The sequence below is a fragment of the Emydura macquarii genome, unplaced genomic scaffold, assembly GCF_026122565.2.
Source record: "Emydura macquarii macquarii isolate MOO-44397 ecotype Brisbane River unplaced genomic scaffold, CSIRO-AGI_Emac_v2 contig_369, whole genome shotgun sequence".
Classification (NCBI taxonomy): domain Eukaryota; kingdom Metazoa; phylum Chordata; order Testudines; family Chelidae; genus Emydura; species Emydura macquarii.
Window position 1 is genome coordinate 11028127 of NW_027130506.1, and position 15935 is coordinate 11044061.

The window sequence follows — 15935 nt, forward strand, 5'->3', positions numbered from 1 at the left end:
GTCTTTGTCCCACTCACACACTGAAAGCAATATATAGCATTGTCCAACTCTTCCCTTTCATGTGACAGGTATCACAGATTGTCAGAGAAACAGGCAGGGTTTACAATGCAGTGAAGATGGACAGTATAGACCTGCCCAGGTTGATCCCACCACTAAGAAATCCTTCTGTGCTGATCATCTCGGAATGACACTGGACTGGACTGAAACAGACCATCCATTGGCAGATTCCCAGTGCCTAGGTAGGTGTCAGAAAAATAATTACACTCACTTTGATTCTATTCAGGTAAATCCTTCTTAACAAAATTCTGATTTCCAAGGACAGCTGGGTCTGAAAGGTTATGGGAATCCACTTACCTATAATTCTGATCTTTTCCTCATCCCACAGGCCTGCCATTCTCCCTGCTTGGGGGTTTCTTTACTACATAGGAGAAAGCATTTTTTTAAAGGGAAGGGAGTGAAGTATGTTCATAGGCATTTTTTGGTAATTGACAAATTGTTTGTATGATCATCTCTTCTCTCTGTCTGGTGGAGTCATTACAGTATAATGTAAGGATTGACAGGACCAGGGCAGAGCGATGCATTTCCTAATGTAAACAGCATTCATGATTGCTCTCATATGAACTGCTCTGTAGTATTTGACAAATGAACACACCATCACTGTTTGCCATCAGATTCTTACTCTTCTCGTGTTGTGTAGTGCCTTGCTCCCTGAGTCATCCCAGGTAAATCAGGGGCCTGGACTCCAGCATGAGCAAGGTTATTTTAATCTGGCCCTTAATGATTAATAATTAGATTTTTAAGTGATATTTTAAAAAAATTACTTATAAATGTTGGTTTATTGCCAATAAACTAAACTACGGCCACAGACTAGATTGTATACACCAGCGGCTCTCAACCTTTCCAGACTACTGTACCCCTTTCAGGAGTCTGATTTGTCTTGCATACTCCCAGTTTCACTTCACTTAAAAACTACTTGTTTACAAAATCAGACTTAAAAATACAAAAATGACACCACACACTGCTACTGAAAAATTGCTCGCTTTCTCATTTTTAACCATATAATTATAAACTAAATCAATTGGAATATAAATATTGTACTTACATTTCAGTGTCTAGAATATAGAGCAGAATAAGCAAGTCATTGTCTGTATGAAATTTTAGTTTGTACTGACTGCTAGTGCTTTTTATGTAGCCTATTGTAAAACCAGGCAAATATCTAAATGAGTCGGTGTACCCACTGGAAGACCTCTGTGTACCCCTAACGGTACGTGTATCCCTGGTTGAGAACCACTGGTATACATCATCCAGAGCAGCGAAACAGGAATCTCAAACATAAAATGAAATAAAACAGGTGGTCACTAAGTAAGGGTAGGAGACTATCCTTTTAAAGTCTGCACACAGAGTAGGGAAAAGAAGCATTTCAACACACTAATCATACCATATGTAAGGATATATTAATAGCTACAGGAAATAATCCATCACACAACCCAAAACTTGTTTGCAGTAATTTGCAATCGTGTTCCTCAGCCAGAAAGCTTTTATTTCCCCCTCAACCAAAGTGATTATTTCACCCTATAATTCTGTAATGCTGGGCCTTATTACGCCATCAATGGTGTAATTAATAGGGATCACTAATTAAAAAGTTATTGTCTTATACCAATAATTTGGTAATGTATTTTGAGATGTGTGTTGAATGAAAGATGTATGAAATGAAGATTTTCGGAAGTGAAGGAATTGACAGAACAATTGGCAATCAACAGTGGCAGAATAACATGTAGGCACTTCTTGGACATCGGAGAAACGCATAGGGAACAGACCGTGAGACATTGGCCACCAACACTCTGTCATTGTATGCATTTGAGCCATTCCTCTTCACCTAATTATCAGTTTCAGTAACAGTAAGCCTGATGTTCCATTTGTTGGCCTCTCACCATATGCCTGACCTGAAATAAAAGACCTGATTCACCAAGTCTCAGAGCCTGGGTCATTTGTCTTGGGCTGGGGCTTTGGGACTAAAATTAGCAGTGTAGATATTTGGGCTCGGGTTGGAACCCAGGGTCTGAAACTCAGCGAGCAGGAAGGGTGTCAGACCCTGGACTCTCGCCAAATCTGAATGTCTGTGGTGCTATTTTCAGCCCCACATCCCAAGCCCTGAAAGCCTGAGTCAGCTGGCCTAGGCTCTGAGACGTAGGGCATGTCTACACTACCGCGGGTGGTTGATGTAGCGTCATGAAGATGCTGCGCTGCATAGACGTAAGTACATTGATGTGAAATACGCTAGTTACTAGCGTATCTCATGTTGACCCAGCACAGCAGTTTAGACCAGGCCATAGTGCTGCGGGTTTTTCTTTGTGCTGTAGACATAACCTCACACACCTAGATAGTAATAAAATCACTGCTGCTTAAGCAGTTCTGATTCCATCCAGTAGAGGCCAGTAGCTGATAGGCGTACTAGCTTTGCACACTATCAGCTGTGAGAGCTATCTACGTTTTTTCAAATTTCAAAATGCTGATACTTCAAAACTTTAAAATACAGGAAAAATGTCAGCAGAATTTTCACCCATGCCCCCCAATTTCTGACCAATGCTAAAACTAGTTGAAATTTTTTTGAATTTCAACATTTTGAATTTCAAAAAAAATCATAATTTTGAATTTAAAAAGGGGGGGAAATGTGGGTGCTTTTTACTTTTTCCTTCCAGCTCCACTAGCCATTTTGTAGAGTGGGATATAACAGCGTAATCTGGGGTGACTGATCCTGCCCTGAGAGAAGATTGATAGGAGGAGGAGGTGTATAAGATTGACCCCATAGCTCTTCTCTATTAATAAGCTAAGTTTCTTCTTGGAAAAGAAATTTCCTTCTTAAAATGAAAAGTGATGAACTATAACAAATCTGGGCCCACCCAGGGTGTCCTCATTGCCATGATGTTGCAAACCATGGGCACTCAGAATTGTATGGCAACAGCAGGGATGGAATGTACATCTTCCTCCGCCAAGAGCACAGACCCTTATCATTTGAGCTACAGAAGAATCTCCATTAATAGTTATCAGAAAAGGGTCTGTGACACACAGTTGAGCAATTCTATTTCCAGCCCATCACTGATGAACAATTACTAGCAAATTCATTAAAATTAGAGGAGGCTGAATGTTTTTCATTATGCAAGGTTTTTTTTAATGGAAAATACATTTTTGAACAAAACAAATTTTCCATTTTTGTCATTTTTTGTTTATTTCAAAATTTTTCATGAAAAAAAGTATTTAATTTTTTAAAGCTTTTTTTTCCAACCTCTTTTTTGTCCCACTGTCTCCTAACTTTTTTTATCCCTTGCCTTTTCCTGTGGAAATTCTTTTTAAAAAAGAAGAGAAAATGGGAAGCTCCCTCCACAAGGAAAAAGTCGTTTTAAAAAGAAACCTTGAAAAAAAGAAACAATTTTTCTTTGTAATTTCTTTGTAAAATGAAAAACCTTAATGAACATTTTCAAACGAAATACAAAAAATGTAGTTTATTTTGACTTTTTCATGAAAATTGAATTGTTTGTGTGCAGTGGTTTTTTGGTTTGTTTTTTTAAACCAGCCCTAAGTACAACACTAATTCAGCCTATGCATTTGAGTAGAAGGAATTTAACAGTTGTGCATGGCATGGTTTTGGTATTGTACTTCTTTAAGAAGGAAAACTTTTCTTCCCCATCTTCCTCCCCCCTACCCACTCCTCAAGTACCCTGCCTTTCAACCCTCTTCTCAGCTGAGTTAAAGTGCAGGGATTTTTTGTGTTATATTTTTGGCTTATCTCTTTGTTCTTTCCAAGCAGAAAATGACCGTTTTATCAAAAGCACCTGCTGAGTCAGCTCTGACAACAACAAACATTTGTTGTCGATTAGCGCTGGCTGTTTTGCTTTAAGAGGACAAATGATTGTTTTAAAAATTGATCCTCCACTTTTATTCTGTGGTTTAGCCAGACATTTCTGGGCAAAAGCTCTACTCAGTTCCTGGTGTCATATCTCTTCTTCACTGTTCCAGTCTGATGCACAAGGGAATGAGGGCTGAGCCTGCAGTTACTCCACTCAGGGCTCTAGGGCTAGTCGCTTTGGCTGTGTTAGATCCAGATGAGGCTCTGGTGACAACGAGTCTGAAACCTCCCCTCAGTTGGAGTGGTCAGCCAAGGAGAGGGTGTGGTCACACCAACTGGGTGATGCTGCTGGCGCAGCTCATCCCCTACGCTCCCAGAGAGCCATTAGGGGATACAGTGGGTCAGAAATCAATGCTGCTGTGCTGATTTACACCCTCTGAGGATCTCCACCCTACCCCGGCCCCAGTGGAAAGCCAAAGGGAGGATACATTTCCCTAGGTTGCAGGGGAATTAGCTGGCATCAGAACCAGGCTATAATTTAAACCTCTTGAAGCTGCAATCTGATCCTCCTCATTGAGTGCCTGCAGGATTTGCAAGGATCCAAGAGGAGAAGTTCCCAGTCTCTCCAAACCTTTGTGTGTTGGTCCAATTTCTGCTCTTAATGACCCTAAGGTAAATCTGCAGTAATTCTGTTTCCCTTAATGGAGTGGACGTAGTCCAGGTTTATAGTGGTGTGACTAAGAGCAGAATTTGCTCCATTGCTTTTGTGTTTTATATCATTGCATTATTAAGAAATGAGTAAAAACTTCAATAACAGCACTTTTCAATCTACTGCATCCAAGGGTTCAACAACCTGCTGGTGACTTTTCTTCTGACATCACTTTCTCCATTCACCTAGTACTTCCTGTATTGTAATAGAATCTCTGCTAACAATCAAAGAAAGCCATGATATTTCACACAGATTTCCATGTTCAGTTTTCCATTGTCTCAGAACTTGCTGTTCTACTGGAGACCATTTATGAGATATTTGCTTTTTCAAAATGACTTGGACTCTGTTTCCATGACAAGATTATATTATTTAGAGTTATGTGTCCAGCATGACTAATTAAATTGCCTTGCTTTCCTTTCCTCCTCTCAAGAACAAATATGATAATCCAGGTTTTATTTTAGGACCATGTTCAGTTGGAGGAAAAGGGGAAAAAAACACATTTTTTTCTCACTTTACCATCTACATGGGAATAAATCTGGCTTTGATGAACCAAAAAATGCATCAGCATTGGAGGGATGCTATCCAGGGCTTTCTTTTTTCCCCTTTTAAAAAAAATTCACAAGTGAATGTATAGCTATGAAAAGTGATACTGACACTCCTGTAGACTGCAATCACTGATTTAAAGAACAGGCACATCCCTCACCTTTTGGTGTATTCTTTAACATCCGAGAATCACAACAGCAAGGTACCTGGTTCTTTGATGGGCACAGTTGCTCACTAAGGGCCAAATTCAGAAGAGACACACAATATTGTAAATTAATCTCACATAAATTAACTTGGGCTCATTTAAACTCCCTTTGATTGATATGTAAAGGTGACTAAGCTTTCATGCCATGGAGACAACAAGAGTTGTAAAAAGATCTACATTAATTCTTATTGTTAATTGTATTCCAATAACTCCTAGAGGCCCCAGATGAAATTGAGGCCCCGTCGTGCTCAACACTCCTGACCCCAAATAGCTTATGCTCAAAGTGGGCTACCTTCTTCTCCTCTGTACGCCTGGGATTTGTCTCAACAGCAAAAGTGCTTAAGTTTGGGTTGGGTTGCTCCAGACCCTATCAACACACAATATGTCGAATTAATAACCTTATCATTTAAGTCCTTGTCTCCCTTTTCTCTACTCAGCCCAACAGGTAAAATGGATGCTCATTCCTAGAGAGAGTTCACAGTGTGTTTAAACCTGAAGATTGAAAAACAAGAAGTCACCTTTCTTGCTCAATTATGGCCTTGTACCACTTACATGCTGCTCCAAATGGAGACTCATAGACTATAAGGGCAGAAGAGACCATTATGATCATCTAGTCTGACCTCCTGCACAACGCAGGCCACAGAACTCACCCACCCACTCCTGTAATAGACCCCTAACCTAAGACTGAATTATTGAAGTCCTCAAATAATGATTTAAAGACTTCAAGGTACTGAGAATCCACCAGCAAGTGACCCATGCCCCATGCTGCAGAGGAAGGCAGCTTAATACCTCACAGGAGAGCTCTGCAATAGTTTGTCTTCTGAGAGTTTTTTTTTTTTTTTTCATTTTTTTGTGATTGTTTCACAGAAAACCCAGTGACTGATGCTCTTTGTTCATTTAACTAACAAGTCTTTCCCCTTACACACCTGAGTTGTCTTTTTTTAACTAAAGTTTGTATTGAGTTTCTCTGGAAACTGTGAGGAGCAATGGAAATAACATACAGGAGACTTGACCACGCTCTCTGCCTTTTAGTGCTCAGAAAATTTGAACGAGTTCCTGGATCCAAACTGATCTACAGTGCAGAAGATGCTGGGATCCTTCGTTCTGAAACCATCCAAGGAGACCCTCAGCGTGCACTCTTGCAGTGCATTTCAGGTGAGGGATGGCTCTCGGCAAATCTGTGCGGCACACAGTGGAGGTCACCAAAGAAGACAGCCTTCAAACACTGAATTTATTCCTATGCCATAACCTAGCATTGTCTGCCTTGTTGTTCAACAGCAAATTCAGTATGAGATTATTGCAGTTTTTGGTGACCTTTCTCATATATCAGAGAGGACGTCAGTTTGTGCACGTGCTTTCAATTATCATGTGGCCTTGGGCAAGTCATCAATGGTCTGACTTTCAGAAGTGCTAAACTGCCCAGAATTCCTGTTGACTGCAGTGGACACTATGGGTTTTCACTATCCCTGAAAATCAGACCACTCACCTTTCTATACATTGGGTTATCCACCTATAAAATAGAGAAAAACACCTCACCAGGGACGTTGTGAGTTTTAATATTCATGCACGATCACCTGTGTTTGCACGGTGAGTAGTCCTTTGGCCACCTTATGTATACTAACTTTGGGGCTGATTCAAAGCTCATTGAAACCGGCTGGGATTTTAATGACTGTTGGATCAAGCCCTTTTAGATTTGGAAGTGAGGGAGTTAGAAGGGAGAAGGAGACAAGGGGAGTGTTATAAAAGCACGAAGGAAAATGAATTCAACATCATCAAGGCCAGCAGTGAGGAGAAGAAGGAAAGACAGGGAAGTGGGAGCGGGAGGATGGCTGAGCATCAGAAAGGATCCTGGTCTGGAGACACTCTGCGTGTGTTTCAGCCCCAGAAGGAGGTATGGTAAGGCTAGTCACACAGCTCAGATAGGGAATTCTGACTACTGAAAAAATACTGCACAAAGTGTCCATGGAACAACTTCCAGTAACAGATAAGCTTGAATAAGTCTCTTGGCAGCCAATAAATGGAGAAAAAAAAAATTAAATTCAACAGAAAAATAGTTGGCTAGCAATCCTTTGACCGGCTCTGGTTTCTTGAGCAAAGGCTGCAACATTCTTATGAGTCATGCTGATTACATTACATACCTAATCTCAATCAAGATAGTTTGTTCTCCGGCTCAGTGCTGAGTAACTAAAGCCTTGTCTATATCATTTATTTATTTCCCTGGGGGCAGGGTATCTCATGTCTACCTGCTGCTGGGTTTCTTGCTCCTTCCTTTGTAGCATCTGGAACTGGCCACCGTCAGAGGTGGGCTACTGGACTAGGTGGATCGGGGGGTCTGATACAGTAGGGAAATTCCTATGTTTCTTTTACAAAGCACTAGTTTAATTAAAGGTGTGATTTTTAAACCGATTTAGCTAAACAGCTGCAAAACCTGTGTGGAGACTTAACTCAGTTTGAACCTGGCTTATGTCAATTTAGCTCAAGAAGCTTTCTGACACAGTGAAGCTAACTCAGTATAAGCCAAGTGTAGAGTTTTAAGAGTATCCAAACAGGGTTTTGTAGCAGTTTACTTAAATTGGTATGAATTGATTTCAAAATCTTTTTTAGTTAAGCTGGTGCAAATTTTAATATAGATGAGGGCCAAGGTTCAAATCTAGGAGGAGGAGTCCATGTGTATATATAGAAGACACACCTACAGTCAGCTGGAGACATGTAGTAAACTTTTACATTTCTTTCGTGCTTTCAGACTGTGGGATGGATGAGTCGTGTGGCTTTGTTGCAATATCTGCTGCAGGCTCCGAGGCGCTCTGTGACCTGCACAGTGCTGTTGAAACCAACTTCAATTGTACCGCTTCTGGATTGGTAAACAATGACGCTCATTTCAAAGGCACAGCCCTGACAATAATTGTAGGAGACCCCATTCAGGCAGAATGCCAGGGAGTTTCCTGACTGTTTTTTAGACATTACGTTCTATTAGGATAAGGGTGAAATGTTGGGGGGTTAGCAAGGAAATTAGAGTCAATATTTTCCAAAAGTGTTTTTTGGGTGCCTCAGTGTTTGGTTGGGACACTTTAAAGAGGCTTGATTTTTAGAAAGTGCTGGACACACATCCACTAGAAATCAGGCCCCTTTAAGGAGTTTTGATTTGAGCACCCTAAAATGGAAGCACCCAAAATCACTAGTCATTTCTGAACGTTTTGGCAACAGTACATTGCTCTCTAATTCCTGCATCCCTGCAGTCAGTTGCATTCTCCCCACATTGCAGCAGAATAACAGTAGGACAGACAGTGAGAGAAATTAATATGTCCAGAGTCACACACTGAGTCAGTGATAGAGTTGGGAATAAAATACAGCAATCTGGGCTCCAAATCTCCTGTTTGAACTCCTGGACTGTACTTACTGCCCTTGTTGGACATGAAATAAGAAAGCTAAACTTAAATTTACTGGACTGCTGCCCATATTGGTCTTTCCTAGAAGATGTTTGCCTCCCCTGTGCTGATCTGCTGCAACTCCAACCAAATCACCATCCACAAGTTCCCATTCTTCAAAGAGATAGACTATGCTAACACTAAAACAGATAATTGTGTCAGTTGTCATATCTTTGTCCATTCCTACAGTCCAGGGTCCTGAGTTAAGTGGTGATTTGCCACTTTCTTTTGGCAAATCACTGTTTATGAAATTACACTACCATTGTTAACACAGTAAAGTAGCATTAGAGAATCATGTCCTGATCTGATGGAGTTGTGATCAAACAGCAGAACTCAAGAAAGAGATCTTGGAGTCATGGTGGATAGTTCTTTGAAAACATCCACTCCATGTGCAGCGTCAGTCAAAAAAGCTAACAGAATGTTAGGAATCATTAGGAAAGGCATAGATAATAAGACAGAAAATATCATATTGCCTCTTTATAAATCCATGCTACACCCACATCTTGAATACTGTGTGCAGATCTGGTCACCCATCTCAAAAAAGATGTATCAGAATTGGAAAAAGGTAAAGAAAAGGGCAATAAAAATGATTAGGGGTATGGAAAAGCTTCCATATGAGGAGAGATTAATAAGACTGGGACTTTTCAGCCTGGAAAAGAGACTGGTAAAGGGAGATATGATAGAGGTGTATAAAATCATGACTGGTGTGGAGAAAGTAAATAAGGAAGTATCATTTACTCCTCCTCATAACACAAGAACTAGGGATCACCAAATGAAATTAATAGGCAGCAGGTTTAACACGAACAAAAGGAAGTATTTCTTCACACACCACACAGTCAACCTGTGAAACTCCTTGCCAGAGGATGTTGTGAAGGCCAAGACTATAACGAAGTTCAAAAAAGAATTAGATTAAGTTCATGGAGAACAGGTCCATCAATGGCTATTAGCCAGGATGGACAGGGATTACTGTTTGCCAGAAGCCTGGAATGGGCAACAGGATGGATCACTTGATGATTACCTGTGCTGTTCATTCCCTCTGAAGCACCTGACATTGGCCACTGTCGGAAGACAGGATACTGGGCTAGATGGATCATTTGGCCTGACCGAGTATGGCTGTTCTTATGTTCCTATTAAATAGAGGGCCCCATGGAGTTGTGGCAACTATGAACAATATATACTAATTCATCCTCCTCCTAAGCTTCCATCCGAAAAAAGAAAACCGGAGAGATTGTATTTTCCCTGCTATGAATTAAAACTCATTTATACTGTCTCTGTCTGTCTCAGATGAAAGGTGTTATGGGAAATTCTGCTGCCACTAGCATTGCTCATCTTAGCTGTCTGCTTAAAGTGAGGAACCAAGAGAAGGATGAAGTCACTGTGTATCTGAAAAAAGGTATGTACTGAACCGCCACTGGTCGGTCAGCTGCCGAGAAAGGTGAAAAACTGAGCCCCTGCTCACAGTTAGGCCTGGATTCCACCAGGACATGAGGGCATGGTTCTTTGTAGGGTCAGGCATTGAATAGCAGCAGAGCAGCCTCAGCAAGTCTCTCCTGCACTGTCAGTCTTCCGGAAATAATGGATAAAGGTTTTTTGAATCTATGACTCATACTACAAGAAAATAAATCTTTATATATAGGGAGCTAGTGTGATTTGTTTACCATCCTCTGCTGTGCTGAGCAGGAGTTTAGGATCAGATGGGTATGTCTCATACTGTTAGTTCCCTGTAACTGTGGTGTGGAGATAGGGGTGGAGTGTGAGAGGGCAGGGACAGATGAGAAGAGTAGAAAGGCATTGATCCGTCTTAGCCTATTCTCTTTCTTCTGTGTTTCTGCATGATGGGAAGTCTTTATTTAGCCTAGGTTTGCTGTTTTTTTATTAATTAAGTTAGATTAATTAATTAGATTAATTAATTAGAAATCTGACTCAATATTATAAAGCATCATATACAAAATAAAAATCTTGTCCTAATTTTTTCCCCTTAATTAAATGTTAGATCATTAAAATGGAAGGAATTTTTAAAATGCAATTTGCTTTTCACCACTTATGCTCTGTAAATTTGACATTTCTCTTGGCTTAGGCAGTACTACTAGACTGGTCAGTTTTTAAACCGTTATTAATATTATTAATTTGTATTACCATGGCACCTAGGAACCATAGTCATAGATCAGAACCCTATTGTGCTAGGCGCTGTATAAATACAGAATAAAAAGACAGTTCTTCCCCATCGAGATTACAATCTAAGTTTTATTTTTAGTTTATAGTCTTTCAATTTTTGGGTCCCAGGCAACAGTACAATTTTTGTTGTTTTTAATTTTGCAACATTTCTGAGGAATATTCAAATTTTTAAAAAAGTCATCAACATTTAAATATCACAAAAATATTTCTATTCAGATTAGAATTAGCAAAACCATTTTTATAATATCAAAATTTTGGGGCTTAAAACTCAACATTGTTCACTCTTTAAGCAACTACAAACTGTTTTAAGAATTATCAATCCCACTGTCAGAAATTCATAACGTGTGGGCATGCAGAATTACCATGTTACGTAGGGCCTAATTTTATATCTCACGGTCAGCTAATGTTCTGTTGAAAGTGTGACTGAAGGTGATTATATCAAAAGGTTTCTAGGTTAATCATTGCCATTATCTTATTTCTTTAAATACTCAGGTCAAGACAGCACAAAGTTAATTATTTTAACAAAAACCTAACCAAAAAACCAAACTCAAAGCCTGACAAAAACACATTTTTTGTGTCCCCTTTGGTGCCTTTTTCTTTACAGCTTGAGTTACTCTTTAATGTCATACATGAACATGTAAATTAATCTCACAAAATTTGCACCCGCACCTCTTGCTTTTTCAAAACCTGTATTTATAGATATAGAACAGATCATTGTAAATCTATGTACACAACTCTGTGCATGCAGACATCCATTTCTGTGTACAGAGAGTGCACATACAATCTTGTGGATGCAATTTAAGCACCTCCATTCAAAATTGTCTCCCTTACGTCTCATCAGAAGGAGCTCTAGAATCTGCTTGGAGCAGAAATACATATTTTCACAAAAAAAAAGTCCTTGGCAAAAGCAAGTTGTATCTGATGTGTCACTTCATTGTGTCTGTTGTAGAATTGCAGCGTTTGGCTATCTTGGCTCATTTTGACACAAATTGCGATACTCTTACTCTAAGAAATATCTTTCTTCCCAGGTAGTCTCATTGACTTCAATAGGGCTTACTCATGGTGTAAGGTACCATTCAACCACACATTATCATCTGTCCTATGTGTTTTTTGTTCATGTGGGTTCGCACTCCTTGCACAAACTCCGAAACACGAAACAAACCATCCTAAATGGCAGAGTTCAACTAGGCATGGGTCCAGAACTTCTCCTTCTGCTGTTTTCATTTGGTTTCTATCAGAAGCCGTAACTAAGCTCAGATTTGCTCAAAAGTAAGTCAAGTCTCACTTGAAACTGGGCAGAGACTTCCATCTTCTACCTTGATTTCTATCATGCATTTCTTATTTTTCCTGTTCTGTCCAGGACATGAATTCACCATATCTGGTCTCAAGACCTATGAGATGACTGATTTTCAGAATATGCTTTCTGGCGTGTACAACTCAGTGGTTCTTTCGGGAGCTGGCATATCTTTGACAGATGTTCATCTCTTCTGCCGTCAGACTTGCAGCCAGGATCCTTGCTGTGATGGCTTCATCCTCAGCCAGGTTGTACTTGATGGAGGTAATAATGCTCAAACTGCAAAGGCAAAATGCTATCCCACACAACGGGAAACTTAAAAACAAACCATGGGGTGCAATTCATGCCTGTGCAAAGGGCTAGCGCTATGCCTATGTGGAACTTAAATCCTGTTGACTTAAGTGAGATTTAAGTGGTGCATAGATCTTGGGCTGCCATCTGTCCAGAGGTGAATTTCAATCCATTATGTGGGCTATTAGCTTGGCAGGCAGAATGTCTAAACACTAGATGCCTGTGGTAGTAATCCCCTTTCCGTATTTTTATACATCTTCTATATGGCATATACTGCAATAAGGCTTTCAGCAAGTTCGCCAGAAGTGGGTACTTGTTTGTTGATGGGGGAATTAAAATATAATATGAAAAGCATATTTAAAATATAAATTGATTGCATTTTTTCTATGAGCAGGAAAAGGAGCTGCTCAGCCAGGCTTTACATCAAGATATAGTTTGCCAGATACTTCATAATCACTTAGCATATCGTTAGTACCATTGAGTTTAGTGTAAATATTTGTACATATAAAATTAAATACATGTGTAAGGGCCTAATTTTCCAAGATCAGAGCCTGTGACTGAAGCACCTACAAGTTAGAAAATGCTAGAATTAGAGTTGTCCAGGACTTTGCCCCTTGTACTTTATGATACAATATTTAATTACATGGACACGTTGTTTTTTCCACAGAACATCTGTCTCATTCAGAGCACAGAATTTATTTCTGCCGTGTGAAAATTCAGTGCTTTGCATGTCAATGGCTTTGGATATAAACTTTCCTTCATGTCATAAATATGGAAAAATGTTAGTGTCCCATGAAACAATAAATATGTGAAAGAGAGTCAATTTTTAAAGGAATCTTGGCTAGCATTTTAGCTACCATTTTTCTGGAACTTTAATTCTTGGTAATGGATTATGTGTATTGTACACAAAGTCCAAGTTATTAATGAAGGTCCAACAGGGTACGTTTAAGAAGATTGATTTTGTTGGCAGATTTGGGGTGTATTTTTTGTGCATACTGCCAAGATGAACAACCTTTGATGTTTCTAATCTGTTTTTAATATACTGGCAATTTTATTTATGACGTGGTAAGTAAGTTTATTGCTGCTCTTTCAGGATTGATACCCTGTTATTTGTTTTTCATTTCTACTTCCTATATTAAACTTCCTGATATATTTTAAACTTCCTGATATATTTCATTGCTTAGGTTTTGGCTCATGTCATTTTAAAATTAGGGATAATGGTGCAGAACACAAAATGGTGTTACTGTGTATGTTATGAGTCATCAACAAAGTGGCAGAACAGCAGACTTGATTCACTATTGAGTAATTTGGTGTAATTCCAGTGAAGCCATTGGATTTACACCAGCACAAAACTGGAGTAATGCAGTAGTGAATCAGGCCCATCATATTTCTGTTAAGGACAATACAAAACAAAATGCAACCATTAATGTTTCATACGCTTTGCATGCATTCATTGTCAGAATGAGTTGGCCTCTGATTTATGTGTTTAAGGTCTTGCTATCCAAGTGTGGAAGAGATTATAAAATGGCTGCCTGTGATGGTATATTTGGGTCAATAATGCTTCAAAATGCATGGATCTCACTAGTTTTTTTTGGTAAAAAATTTAGAGCATTCACTGCTAGTAGGAAACATGATTTTTTACTTACAGAAAACATTATTTAAGGGCATTTTAGGTATATGTAAAGTTTATGTCTGAGCAATGACAGCAGCCACAAATCTAGATACTATAGAAGCAACCTGGGAGCCAGAATTCCTGGATTCTACACGTGGCATTGCCACTGACTCATGGTATAACCTGGGGGAAGATTTAGGCCTAAATTGACTGAATTCAGGCCCTCTGTCCAATAAAGCATTCAAGCACAGGCCTAAGAGCTTTATTTGGTTTGACCCCAAGATTGTAAGATGTCTGAGGCAGTGAGTATGTTTCTCTGTACACTATGAAGTGCCTAGCACACAGTTGCGTGTTATTGACAATTACTATTAATTGTTATTTGATAAAGTAGGAGGTATTTGTGGGTGCTCAGTATCTCTGAAAACCAGGTTACATGCTTGTGTGTCCTAGGCATGAATTTAAGTGCTTAGCTTTAGGCACTCAAATTTGAAAAGATTGGCCCGATTTCCTGAGCATCCACTTTTCTCAGTTTGAAAAGGGGGTTACACTTACCAGCCTCCCTATGGTGTTGAGGTTTATTTAATGATTACGAAGAGGGCTGACATACTTGCATGAAAGGTGCTGTATAAGTATTAATGCAAACATACAGTTCTCTCTCCAATTGAATCTAGGTACTATCCTATGTGGGTTGATGAGCTCCCCAGATGAATTGATCTGCCATACAAATGACTGGAGTCAAACCACAAAGCGTGGAGGAGATGGAATATGTAAAGGTGTGAACTATGATGAAAAAAAGAAGGAGTTTTTATTCAGCTTGGGGGGGCAAAAGTTTACTGGAAGTAAGTAAATAAATGTCCCCATCTTCTATTGCTTTTGCTAAATTCTCCTATGCTTACTGTCCATAAATACCCTCCAGTCCTTTTCTCAGTTCCACTCATTGAAAGCTCTCCCTGACTTCAGTGACAGTTTTGCTGGAATAAGGGCTGCAGGATCTGGCTATGTATGAACCAACTGGAATAAATTTATTTTTCCATTAGTCTGCTGCATTTTTATGATTTAACCTTGGTAAGCCCTAAAAGATGGGCCTCTTGTCCTTTATTTGTGGCTACCTATGTTAACGAAAAGGAACAGAGTTCAAAACATGTTGTTGTACATTGTTCTGTAAGGGCTTTGTTGAACACTTAATTCAGGTCTGTTGAAGTAAATCATCTATCTAAAAACAAAGGTATCCATTGTCTCATTTCCACTGTAGTCAGTGGCTGCTCCCAGATTTCATATGATCTAAACTCTTGGCATAAATTAATTTATGGCAATTTAATTTTCAAGGTTTGTAAACTCAAAACTGTTTCAAAGCCAAAGAGATCCTTTGACTATGCAGTTATGTGTTTTTGATACTGCACTTGGATACGAAGGTCAGATGAACCTTAGCAATACCTAAGACGGATATCTTGTGTGGTGTGTTGTCTTGAGGAACTAAAAATTCTTATTCAGCTTTTAGAGTTAATTTTTTTTTTTAAAAAAAAGAGGCACCTCAACTGCTTGTGTAAAGTACATTTAAAATATGGGCATGCAGATGCAGGTGGGCAATTGTGCTAAGAAAGGTCTTGACTCACCACTCCAATTTTGCCCAAATGTAACTCCAATTAAGTGACACCTGGGTAAAACTGGGGCATTATAGCAGTGAATCAGGCTCAAAATATGGATTCTCACATTTAAACAGGATAATTGCACATGAGTATATGCAACTACTTTTGTACCCCCAATTGCATATTGTTTGTGTATAATTGCCTGTTATTACCCATCTCTGTGTATTATGTACATGTAGCTCAGGCACCAG

At 39.4% G+C, this 15935-nt stretch overlaps 1 protein-coding gene across 1 annotated transcript in view; it reads left to right on the forward strand.

Annotated features, from left to right (window-relative positions):
• Positions 1 to 15935, forward strand: part of TG (thyroglobulin) — a 200145-nt gene that overhangs the window by 59469 nt on the left and 124741 nt on the right. Inside the window, exons 22-27 of the mRNA XM_067531578.1 lie at positions 69 to 239; positions 6334 to 6456; positions 8045 to 8160; positions 10011 to 10119; positions 12262 to 12459; positions 14770 to 14937. Of these exons, the coding sequence (XP_067387679.1) occupies positions 69 to 239; positions 6334 to 6456; positions 8045 to 8160; positions 10011 to 10119; positions 12262 to 12459; positions 14770 to 14937 (885 nt within the window). The remainder of the gene's footprint in view (positions 1 to 68; positions 240 to 6333; positions 6457 to 8044; positions 8161 to 10010; positions 10120 to 12261; positions 12460 to 14769; positions 14938 to 15935) is intronic.